The following is a 12,716-nucleotide window of genomic DNA, read 5'->3' on the forward strand; positions in this document are numbered from 1 at the left end:
GTGCCTTACCTGATGGATCTCCAACTGGTTCCCAGTGCACCTCCTCATCCTTGTCTGTGATCCAGCCACAGAGTCCACTGTCAAAATTGCAGCTGTGCACCAGCACCCCTAGGCAGAACAAGGGTAACAATTAAAAACCTGAAAACTAAACAAGCCTGATACTTTGCTTGGGGAACTACAGCAGCATCCCCTGGCTGACACTGACAAACAAATGTGAATATGAAAATAAAATGCAGCACRAGCACTAGAAAGAGAATCTACAGAACTACTCAAGCAATAATGGGGATGCTATAATAATTATTTACAATTCAGACCATTAATTTTGTGATATATTTGAAAAGCAACTATAGAGGCTTAGGTTTGCAAAGCACAGTTTAAACAGGCCTAAGATGCAGGAGCCCTGTAAAAATATACAAATAAACAAGAACTCTCCAAAAACACAGTGGAGCTGGGGAAAGGCTGTGCTCTTTACCTGGGTCATCGTTTGCTTCAAACTCATCAGCAGTAATCCCTCTTTCAATTTCAAGTATTTCAAACAGATTATTGCTCACTCCCGGCTGGCGCGGAACTGGGAAGGAATAAAAATGAATTAGATACAGGTAGTTAGTGACCTACTTCCTTATCTTTAATTAAAAAAAAAAAGCATGGCTGCCCCTGGACACTGTGCTTATCTTAGAAAATTCCATATATTTATATTTCATATGAAGATTCGTAAGCTTTATGCCTAGGTGATTTAGCTTGTAACATTTATCTATGAAAGGAGATTCCAAATTTGCTAAAGGCTTTTCAAATGAAAATTGCCTTATTTTAAACCAAGAAAAAATAACCTTTCAAGCACAGTATTGCTCTTCAAACACACTGTAAATTATAGTCATTTTGCAATAAAACAAATCCTCAAAGATTCACTCACCTTCCACAGATGTTTATAGAATTTCAGACTGCTGCTTGGAGAACATGCCATGTGAAGGACTGGGATCCCCTATGCTTGAAACATGGCTAAAGCTACATCCTTCTACCTGCCAAGGACTAGAATGGGTGCAGCAGAAGCTGGAATTAACTTCAGCTCTCCCACAAGAAGAGGGAGAGCTGGCTGCAAAGTGCCCTGGCAGCAGTGATGCTCAGCTCCTCCCGAGGGACCAAGGTGTCCCTATGGTCTCCCATAGAGCCAGGCCTGCACCCTAACCAGCAGCAACATGTTTCAGACAAGCCCTTAGATGTCAGATCCCTCTTACACCTGTGGTATGTGTGAGGGCCTTATCTGTTAAAAAAGCAGTTGCCATTTAGCACTAAAATAAATATTTAAATATAGGCTTCTTTAGGCAAGTGACATGCTAATGTAACCTAAAATAAAGGACTTTAAATCAACACATGTTTGGGGTCAGTCTTTTTGCACTAAGAGCAATAATGTAAATAATATAGTTAAAATAATTCTTCTAAAGCCACAGGTTATAGGAAAGTACATTAAATTATAATGAAGTAAACTTTCTGTAGTTGGAATTAGTCAAAACCATTTTTAAATACATGGTCAACTAAATCCAGCTGTTTATCAGGTTACAGATCTTGAAGCCTGTAGAAAAATGATGTATGCCTTAGTAATAGCCCACCACAGCKGAAAGCAGCCATACACACGTGACAGCCTCCTCTCCTAGCTATCTAGATCCTACCTGACTCTCCATTTACAGGACAAAATGCAGGAACTATTAGCAAGTTATTTTCCACACCATTTCAGTAAGAATCCAGTTGTCTGCATCTGCATACAGACAAGCCATTTCAAATTTTAGACCCTTTAATTTGAAGTTCTACAAAAATGTTTCTTCGGAACTTTTTCTCCAAAGCCCTCTCCAAGCACCATTAATATAAGCTGTTACAAGAACACACTGTAATGCTTTAAAATAGCCTGCTTAGCTCAGGCCTAATGAGAGACAGGGACACTCACATCCAGCTACAAGAGATGTGGGCATCCAGATGTGATCCAGTGGTCATCTTATTAAAACAAGTGACACATTTGTTGAGTGGAGATGATGGGAGAAAGTATTTGGCGCAGTTATTTTCAGCCATCTTTCCAAGACCTTTCTGTGCACTTTGAAAAGCACACTGATATGCTATATAAAGTTTGTTAAATATAAACTTGGCTTTTCTGAAAGAATTTCATAAGCTGTGCATGAGCCAGTGCATTAATGCTAAAACAGCCAAGTTCTTCATGAGCCTGGGGCAGGGAGGGACATTAACAGCTGTGCAAGACTAATGCCATTTTGGCCTTTTCTTGGGAAATTTGGGAGCAAAAGAGAGACAATAAGTCTATATGGGCAAGTGTTTAACTGCGGCATTACCACTGTCTTGCTGTTAGGAAACCAAACCATGACATTGGAGGGCAGCTTCATGCAATTAATAATGCAGTGTGTATGCTGCACTACAAGAAACCTTGCTGTCTTAAGCAATTCCATGCCCCAGAATATTCCCACATGAGCTTCCAATTTCTGGTTAAAAAAAAAAGAACAAGAAACTTTTTTGACTGAGAGTTGATTGAAAAGTTGCTAAAAATAAACTAGTTATAATAATAAGTAAATAAAGATTAAAAAAAAAAAAAAAAAAAAAAAAAAAAAAAAAAAAAAAAAAAAAAAAAAAAAAAAAAAACACACACCCCACTACTCCCAAACCCTCAGAAGCAACAAGATCTCCTGCACAACTTGCAGGTGAGCAGTCAGCCCAGTTCCCTGTCCTGGATAAAAGAGGGGTAGCAACAAGGTGCCCTTTTCTCAGAGTGCCACCAGCTACTGCAAAAATTAATTGAGGAGTAGCAGCCATGGACTTTCCCCTGCCTCTTTGGTTCCAGCTGCATGCCAGGGGAAGTTACAGTGCTGGCACAGGACTGCTTTAACAGTCCAGTGGTGCATTTTCCAGCCAGTTACAAAGCTCATTAACTTTGACCTAAGTCTAACCTTTTATTACATACATTTCCAAAACATAATTTTTTAAGTAACATGCCCACCTTTCTGGGAGCAGCTTTTCAGGGGGAGCATGACATTTTGGTTTCAGTGAAACAGCTGCAGTAAGTACTTTACAGCAGTCTAAAATCAGATCTCGGAATAACTGGAAGATTTGATTTATGAGAGTCCTAGATCCTGTGATTTAGCTTCAGAGGACAAAACAGAACAAGATGCCTGTCTCAAATTTTTTAAATATTTAAGTCAAATTCATTTTAATAAGTATGAGAGCAAAGACTACCATTAAATGCTACTGGAAACACTTCTATTCTCATAGCATGAAAAATGAGCAATTACATTCTTTGCTTTTAGTCCTTCGGGACTTTCAAGGCTCACATCTCTCCTTTGACTACACTAAGGACTTTTCAGTCATTGCAAGGGGAGCAAAAGGGATCACAGTTTAATCCTTAGATTTTTATTAACAGCTGATAGGAAACTCCCAAGTGCAATCTTTGTTCAGCAATTGTCCTTCTTAGCTCTTAGTGGGGCCATGATGTTTTAATATGAGGAGGGCTGGATGGGTTGTTTTGCTGGTACCCAGCACTACTCTGTGCACTTAACCCAGGCTACTCAGGCGCGGATGGTGGCAGACGTGCAGAGTCCTGCAGTACAGTGCATCTGCAAGGAGACCTCATCTGTCCTCTGAAACGAAAGAGCTTCCTCTGCACTTCACTGCAGCTTGCATCAGTCCCCACATAGTTAAATATTAAGCCATTGCTGCATTCCTCCCCTGCATCCATATCAGGAGAAGATTATCCTTGGTGCCAGATTCCACTGTCTGCAGCTGACTAAGYGGTTCAAAGGGCAAGGAGAAGAATGCCATTTTTAAAAGTATTAATTTTCTGTTGCCCAGAAAAGCCGCTTCTCAAAGTTATTACAGCAATTTTAAAAGAAGGGGGTAAAGTACTAGTACAAGCTCAACCATGTAATACCCATCAGAGATTCCATGGTTATTTAAACAACAATTTCAGCAGAGCACTTTGCGGAGCTGCCTATGCCTGCAGTGCCTGCTGAAGCCACCAACAACTGCTGCACAGGACAGCCATGTGCACCTGCCTCTGCTCAAGGAATTCTTGGAAGCCGGGCACAGATATCCCGACCTCCGCAGACAGCAAAGGACCTCATTGCACACTCTATAGTGATACCTTTCTTTCATTGGTGTGCAGGCAACAAAAACTCACAAGCAGAAAACAAAAAACACTTTTATACTTTCCTGTTTTCCCAACCCTCAGCTGTACAGCTCTACCCTATGACCTTTCATTTAGAGAAAGGTCCAAAAAAATGAGAACAGTCCAGCACACACTTTCACCTCACTGAATTTACAATCCTGATAAATACAAGAACATGTACATTTACTTACTGAACACATCTCCTCGAGGTTTCTGCGGATCTACCTGGATCCTGTTGTCAAGCGTAGTTCCTTGGGAAGATGTAGTTTCAAATGGAACATGGGAAGGATATCCAGTTGTCATCACAGGAGTCCTCCGTGGCAGCAGCAGCGTAGGCCTTAATGTCGGAGATGGAGGCAGCGTTGGAGGCGGAGGCCTCGTCACTGGCCTTGTCGTCACAGGGATGTACCTGGTGCTTGGCCKGGGCGTAGGTCGAGTTGTTGGCTGGACTGTTGGACGACTTGTTGGCCTGGCCGCTGGCCTTTCTGTAACAACAGCAGGTACATACGGTGGTCTGAGGGGTTGACTTGTGCCTCCACCATCAGGAATCCTATTGGTTATGCTACTGCCTCCTTTGGCAAGTGTGCTGTTGCCCTTGAGCATATGATATGGACCAGGTGGTTCAATCATAACATTGGGAATAACTGCAAAGAGAATCAAAAKGGAGCAAAACGGATGCTTGAGTCCTTTGCTCCAGAAACATAACAGTATCTTTCATTAGTAGATGGAGAGAATTTGATGTTTTCTTTTGTTCTGTGTGTTTCTACTTCAGCATCAACACCACTGACTCATCACATGCCTTCAGGGAGTGTTCCTCTGCACTATATTTTAGAGGCAATTTAGAAGACTGAAGGCACCCAGCACCTTCCAGTCCTGCCCTCCTCCCAGGTGCCAATTCACATTCATAGGTGACAAAACTGTCCCAGAAGAGTGTTAGTAAAAAACAGTCAGAAAGGGGTATCTTGAGGAGAGCTCTGTAGCTGGAGAGGTTCATACTCAGGAACAGTGCTAAATGCAGCAAGAGTCTACTGTTCTGTTTTGTTCATGACTAATAAAATATTTCAGACGTCTCCCCTTCTTCTAAACACTTCACCTTATCGATAAGCATTAATCTTTTTACAGAGATTGAACCTAAGCCAACTAGCTCTCATTTAGATCTATATCTTTGCTAAACACCAGGAAAATAAGTAGTATTTTTAGTCTTCCCAAAAAGGAGAAGGTGAACTAAGCACTGCCTAAATTACTGACACATATTCCAAACTGCCTACAATACCAATTCCCCAATATTGGCATCAAGAAAAGATGACACATTTTAATTGCCATTCACAAAGGGAGTTTCTGCAGACATGAAATGCAAGAACATGTGTTTTGTTGTTTACAATTTACTGTTTGTTAATAAACCTTTTTATCTTATTGAGGTCTTAAAAAGCTCCAACACAAGCTTAGTCGCATAGTTTATATACAAGTGTTTCAAGCAGAACCCAGTTAAAATGAAGATCTACTGTTTGGTAAACWGTGCCCTGACTCATGGTAGCAGGGAAAAGGCTTTTCTATCCAGCCATCTGTTTATCACTATTACTTCTGAACAACAGGCAGTTTTTACATTGAGGTATAATCAAATATAAGATGCTACAATTGCTTCACAGAAGAATGAGATGAGAACAACTCACAGAATGAGCACAGAATGGCTGGGGTTAGAAGGGGCCTCTGGAGATGCCCTATATGCAGGGGGCACAGAGCGAGCAGGGCATGAGTCCTGTGAATGCTTTGAGCAGCCCCTGCCCTGCCTGCTCAGTTGCTCTCATTCTGAAGCGCCTCTAGAATGAACAAGGCTTTGGTGGGTCTCTTTCTAATTTTAAGAATGTCTCTGGGAAATATATTTTTATCTAGGCATGCTGAACCTCAAAAAACACTGAATACATTCCACGGCCCTTAATTATCTATTAAAAATAGTTAAGAGAAACTGATCCTGACATTGCTATATCTCAATATTTACAACCACATTTAGTTTCAGAAAAGGAGCATGACATACGGATGCAGCTTGTTCCATTGTCTCTGTAGCCTTCTTTACATTTGCATTTGTAGGATCCATATGTGTTGTAACATCGTGAAAAAGTACCACACTGATGCTGGCCAAGAGAACATTCATCTATATCTGCAACAGAAAGTTATATAAAAATCAGCAATATCTAGGGAAAAACCTGTCTTTGCCCTTTATCCCCACAAAAACTACATATCATTGTTATGAAAAAATTAACAACTTTAAAAAGCAATAAAATTGAATTTCAGCAGAAAAAGGAAGACAGGCAATCATAAATTAGTGTGGCAATACAGGCGGCAGGGCAAGAGAGACTGCCGTGTAACCCTTGTGTTGCTTGGCTTATAGCCTAGCATCAGCTTTGGTGGTTTGCTGTGGTAGATCACAGCTGAAATCATCAAGACTGTAACTTGAGGCACTGAGAAACTTTGCAGGACACGAGAACAGCCTTTCCTCTGCCAAAGGTGCACACGGCTGCATTCCAGTCTCATGTCCAGACAAAGACCGGAAATATTCCAGGGGAAGAAAAGTTGCACAAGATAGGCAGGCAGGAGCTGGGATGTGCTTGGGCCACCCTGCATGAGCTTGGGGCAAGCTGTGAAGTGCTCCTGAGCGACAGCGCAGGCAGAACCACCCTCATACACTGTGCCAAACCTGCACCTGCTAATGCCAAGGGAAACCTGCAGGGACAAAGGCCTTGGAAAGGAATTCCTGAGGTCACCAGCTCCTTGGAAGAGCCAGTTAGCAGAAAGAGGCCCAATCCACACTTCCAGTTATTTCTGTCATCCACTCTTTCCTAAAATATTGATGTAAAGCAACCTAAAACAACCTGCTTGACCATGTCAGCTGTAATAAGTGAATGTTCTTTAAGCCATTAATTCCCATTCAGAGTATGCAGCTGTTTGCCACAACATGAGAAACGTGCTGTTGTCCTTACCATGGCATTGGTATTTGCCTCCGATGTACATTAGATCAAAGCCTTTATGGCATCTGCAAATGTAGCTTCCGAAAGTATTGATGCAGTGCCTAAACCGGGGACAGATCACTCTCCCAGTAGCACATTCATCGATATCTGCAAAAAGAAAGGAATAGAATTATGCTTTCTAACAGCTAAAATGCTGTCTATATTAAACTGGTTTCACGGAAGAAAAAAAATAAATCATAAAACGGCTAAAGTATTTTGGAAAAGCTTTTTTTTGATGCCAGCTGTCCAACCAGCAATAACACCCACACTTCTGTCTCCTATGCCAAAAATAAATACCTTGACTGACAAGAGATGCATGGATATAACATGTATCACTACCGTCTTCTCAGTGCTTGCTGTACAGCCCTGCAACCTTGGGACCCTTCCCCTGAGTTCAAGGGTATTCCTCAAAATACTCATCCTTAAAATGTCCACATCTTTTTGTATAAAGAAGGGTTATTTCATACCGTTTGAATAACCTTCTTTTTCCCCATTGAGCCCTGTAAGGTTACAAAGATAACTCATTTTACAGCCAAGGAACTGCCAAAAATACTCCAGCAATTCCTCTTAAAATACTCCAAAAATGTCTAAGCAAAGTCCAAGCTAATGCTGGTTAGCTTGAGGGGCATTATTTCTAGGATATCTACCAGTCARTTACCTCAAGCCAAATAGTTTTGGGCGTAACTGGCCCTTTGCAAGCCCTCCCTTGCACTGATGTGTACGCTGTAGAYGTCCCTTGCAAGAGGGCTTGGTACCTGTGTGACCTCCCGAGCCACGTGCCTCCCACGCGCTCGCTACAGGACGCACAGCAGGAGCAGGACCTGCTTGCCAGGCAGGGCTGAGGCAGACACAGGTGACTCCTGAGCAGGGTCAGGTCCCTCCTCTAGCTGGAGCTGCTGCAGAACAACTCCTGGCCAGAGAGCAAAGCCACTTGCAGCTGAAGCCTGCTGGGCGCTCAGGCCCCCGCTCTCCACTGAGGTGAGGCAGGGACGTGCCGCGCACGGCTCCTCTGGCACACACTACTTCTCATGGGCACTGCTTATCTACAGGGCACAGTTCAAGCCTTTGCTCTCCACCTCTAGCAAGCTCTCAGTCTTCAGCAAAGCAAGATTCTGCTCTGCAGGCAAACAGGAGCACTTCAGCTGGAGGTGGCAAGAGGGCAAAGCCCAGGCTGCTGCTTGAGAGAGGCCTCCCACTGACACAGGCAGAGCCCAAGTCTCTCACAGGCATGGAGGAAACGCTGCTGCTGGCAGGCAGCTGCTCTCACACATATATAGTCTTGATCACTGAAGAACAGTCCAAAAAGGAACCAAAAGAAACAAACCAGCTGCCTGGCTAAGGCAGCTCCCCAAGATGGGAGATGCAGCTTCATCCTCTCTCAGCTGTGTTTCCCACAGCCACAAGGAGTAACCTGGATCCAGGAGTTCCTGGCTGCCTGGGCTCTCCCAGTAGCCCTGCTAGCAGCAGCCCACTCTGCACTGGCCTCGAACATGGCCTCTGTCACACTCAGACCCTCACATTCCCCTCTGACAGGAGCCCAGTTTGTCTCAGGAAAGGCCTCAGTAAGAAAGAGCAAGACCCCCAAACTGAGTACTCAGCMACGTTCCTGCACACCTACTTCTTCCTATAAATTGGTCTCTTGCTTTGAATACGCTATTAATTCTTTATTATTATTATTATTATATATATACACACACAACTACTACTATGTCCTGTAACATCATCTAATTTACAAGCCATAATTTTCTACCTTTTATAAACAGAATTACAGTGGTATCATTTATCTGTCTGTGCAGTTATACATGCTAAATGTATCGGGCCAAACAGTGATCAATACCTCTGTTAAAAACTGACATAAAAATTAAATGAAAAGCACTGTAAAGTCTACTGCCTACCTTCAGGGTGAGATGTGGATGCTCTGTGCTAGTGGAAACCTGCTTTTGGMTCTTTGGCTAGGATATGCTGTGCAAGGGGTTCTGCTTAGGTTGCTGGGGTGCCTGATGTGTAGAACGTGTGGCTTGCAGCCCCATGACTCTGTGCCTACTTGAGGCGTTTTAAAGCTGAAGAAACGTGCAAGGTACTAATTTCACCGCATGACAAACCCAATTGAAAAACCCGGCAACACTGCCTCATTTACGGGTTTTTTTTATCTCTATAAACATTTATAATCCTGATCTTTACTGAATGCTTTGCTGAATTCCATTTTAATTCCTTGTTATTTACTTTATGTAATTTACCTTGTAGCTAAATTGTTTGGTTGTTCTTTACTGATTGAAAGAAGCATTTTAAAAAGAGAATGATCAACACAGAATAACAAACTAAAAATAGAACAATTTCTAGGGGAATTTCCACCTGGTAAAAATAATCATTACATTCCCAACTGTCTTCAGAAGCCTCTTCAAACTAGCATTTCACAAGCTAGAGGCAATGCACCCTTCAGTTTTCTTACTATCATCCACTAAATTCACCAAGATACATATAATGGGTCTAAGTGCTAGTCTTATGAATAYTTAAAAACACCACCAAATGTCAGCTTTGGTTACTTCAGAACACAAATGGAGTTTGCTTGAACTCTCTCTAAAAATGCATACTAGGAAGATAYTGTATTTTTCTAGAAATTTTCTACTTTAGGTACAGCTTCCTTGAATTTGTACCAAACCTCGTTCAGCTCACAATGCCATMAGTTTCCTCCAAGAACTTCTGTCGGCCACGTATACAGCAAAATTAATTGTAATTCAACTCCGTCAGCCTCCGACAGTCATTGTTTTTGCTGCAGCTGAACCCCCTCCTCTGCATGCACGCACATGCCAGTCACACAATGGAGAAGGCCCCCACCAAGTGCCTGCACATTTGAACTAGTTTGTGGCCCTTGCTCCATCACAGAGGTCCTGGTCAGCATGCATAAGCCACCTCAAGAAGCAATTGTCCCCACTGGGCAGATGTGATACCCATGTGTGCATGATTAGGGTCATCCACATCACCTTGAAACCTTTCAGTGCAAGTATGCACAATTCCTACCGGTTATAAAACTGCAGGTCTGCATATGATCGCAATAATAAAATCACTGGAGCATTGTATCCACTCAGGATGTATAGTTAATGACTAATGAATCACACGTCACACTGTTCCTCTGACCGGTATAATGTGTGGCACAATACAGTCTGATTAACCAGGAGCTCCTAACCACAATCCAGAGGTGAGRAGAAAACATTTCACTTACATCACCTGAATTTCTGAGCTTAATTTTAACTTGGGGTTTTCAAAGCCACCCAAGAAAGATGGGAGCCTAATATTGGAAGCGTGCACAAACCTTCAGCCCACCCCAATTTAATTTGGCAATTTGTATAAATTAGCCCTGCATTCCCTGAACCAAGGCAGCACCCTGCTCTATAAAGGCATGACAGAGAACTGCCCTCCCCATTCCATTCTGATACAGGCAAGTACTTGGGAGTCTCTATGAGCTAAACGTAAAATTAGCCAGTAAGAAGAGGGAATGATACGGACCAAAAGCTTTTGGGCCAAGCAGCCCTCACAGGCTTTAAGCAGAGAGTCAACAAAACTCACAGGAGTGAAAGAAAACATTAGGGATCTCTGACTTCGGCCATCTCAAACACTATTCCAGCAACGTTTTCACATTGCATGTATGATGCATTCTAAAGACAGCTGACAGACTCTCCTGAGCTGTGTTCAGTGTAAGGATGAAAACATTTCTTTTGCAAAGGAAAAAAAAAGAAAAAAAGAAAAATCTTATCGCATACCTATGCAGGTCCTCCCATCAGGGCCCAGCTGCAGGCCTGGGGAAGGACAGCGGCAGCGGACTTCTCCTTTCAGCACATCACAGCCATACTGACAGTTTGCCATTGAACATGTCAGGGCATCTATGACAAAACAAATTAAAACAGCAATTGTAGCAAGTTGTGTTATGAAATGCAATCCCTGTGAGGAAAATAAACCCTGGCATGTACTGCAAGCCCTCTGGGGCAGTACTGCCCTTTCAAAAGAACACCTTTAATAAGGGTCATTTTATCTCCTCCATCCAGACACTGAAAGTATCCACTTTTACAGGAGAGAGGGAACCTGATCTCCAGAAGGATCACAATACAGTTTTATACCAGTCAAGCAACCAACATCTGCAGTTTTAATGCCTTGATGTTTATACATAGTAGTGCAGAACTGCAGGTGTCTTGCTGCTGTGAAAACTGTAAGTCCTGGTCCCTGAAGGCAAATCAGCAGTGATTTACAGCACTGCAGAATGTGTCTGGGGAGGCTAGTACCAAAACAAATAAAATCAAAATATTTGCTCATTTTATTTAACCCAATTTCACTAGAACAAAGCAGTTCATTTTGTGCAATTGCATATTTTCCAGTGGGATTCACTTTTACTTTAGGACTAATCTTCATTTCAGACAAGTTTCCCAGGGAATCCTGAGTCCTTCCACAGGGATACTGAAGAAAAGGTTTGAGAAAAGCAAGCCACAAGCCTTGCCCTACTAGAGCACGTTCCATCTGGCATGAGCATGTAGCCATTCAGGCAGTAGCACTTGTAGCTGCCGTAGGTATTCATGCATCGGTGCTTGCATGGCCGGGGCTTCAGTCCACACTCATTCAGATCTGAAAAGAAGGATACAAAGAAAGGAGGTGGGAGAAGAAAAATACACAAAGTATTGCTAGCAGTTACAGTTCCTGAAGAAAGAAGGAAGAGCTGGCAATTAGATTTTATATGCAGTCCATATCAGCAAGTGTCCAGAACATTCTGCATAAAGCCCTCCTGCCAGTGGAGCATTTTCTTCTATCACAGACATCCCTTTCAGTAACAGCAGACACTAGTAGAAGTTTTGCCAGTGACTACATGAGCTCAGACTGCTCTCTTCTTGCCACTATCACAGCACACTATGACCAGCATCAACCTGAACAGTAGAGGAGGAGAGGCAAAGCCAGCATTACTACAAGTGCCATCAGTTGATTTTGCTGCCTGTTAATTTTATCAGGATAAATCAGAATAATCTATTACTGAACACAGTAATATCCTGCAGTTATGCAGTAAAGATGACAATAATAAAGTTAATAATAATAATAGTAATAATAATAATAAAAACTATTCACAAATCCTGTCAGCAGGTAGTTTTTCAAGTAAATTACTGTTATTTCTAATAACACACAATACCCTGTGGAGTTTTGTTAGAGTAGCTTATTTCAAGGAACTTTTCAGACAGCCATCACTCCCTAAGCAACATCCTAGTGAGGTAAGTCTTGGCACCATACATTTAGCAGGCACACGAACACAGCACCTGCTACATATCTGCTGCATATTTGCAACTCCCCGTTTCTAGTATTTGAAATTTAGATGCATCTTGAAATATTTAGAGAGCAACGTTCTTCATCCTTCTTTTTTTTCAGGACAGAGCTTTTAGCCGCTATTCTAAAAGCTGCAAGTATTTCTCCTTTCATTATGACTGACACAACGTAGGGAAATTGGAAGCAAAATAAATCGTGCTCCATCTTTGCTAAAATATTAGTGACAACACATTCAAAATTTTTGTTAAATGAATGTCACTTAAATT

General features: G+C 42.2%; 1 protein-coding gene across 3 annotated transcripts in view; it reads right to left on the reverse strand.

The window, feature by feature from the left end:
- Positions 1-12,716, reverse strand: part of NPNT (nephronectin) — a 37,649-nt gene that overhangs the window by 4,911 nt on the left and 20,022 nt on the right. For 2 of the 3 annotated variants that reach the window (XM_026050881.1, XM_026050880.1), the window contains 7 exons: positions 11,647-11,766; positions 10,914-11,033; positions 7,129-7,263; positions 6,186-6,308; positions 4,345-4,797; positions 473-568; positions 10-108 (listed from right to left, as the gene is read on the reverse strand). In XM_026050881.1, the coding sequence (XP_025906666.1) occupies positions 10-108; positions 473-568; positions 4,345-4,797; positions 6,186-6,308; positions 7,129-7,263; positions 10,914-11,033; positions 11,647-11,766 (1,146 nt within the window). The remainder of the gene's footprint in view (positions 1-9; positions 109-472; positions 569-4,344; positions 4,798-6,185; positions 6,309-7,128; positions 7,264-10,913; positions 11,034-11,646; positions 11,767-12,716) is intronic. The other variant, XM_026050882.1, reaches the window with a different exon arrangement.

The sequence above is a fragment of the Nothoprocta perdicaria genome, unplaced genomic scaffold (assembly GCF_003342845.1).
Source record: "Nothoprocta perdicaria isolate Ctin4 unplaced genomic scaffold, notPer1 scaffold_71, whole genome shotgun sequence".
Taxonomy (NCBI): domain Eukaryota; kingdom Metazoa; phylum Chordata; class Aves; order Tinamiformes; family Tinamidae; genus Nothoprocta; species Nothoprocta perdicaria.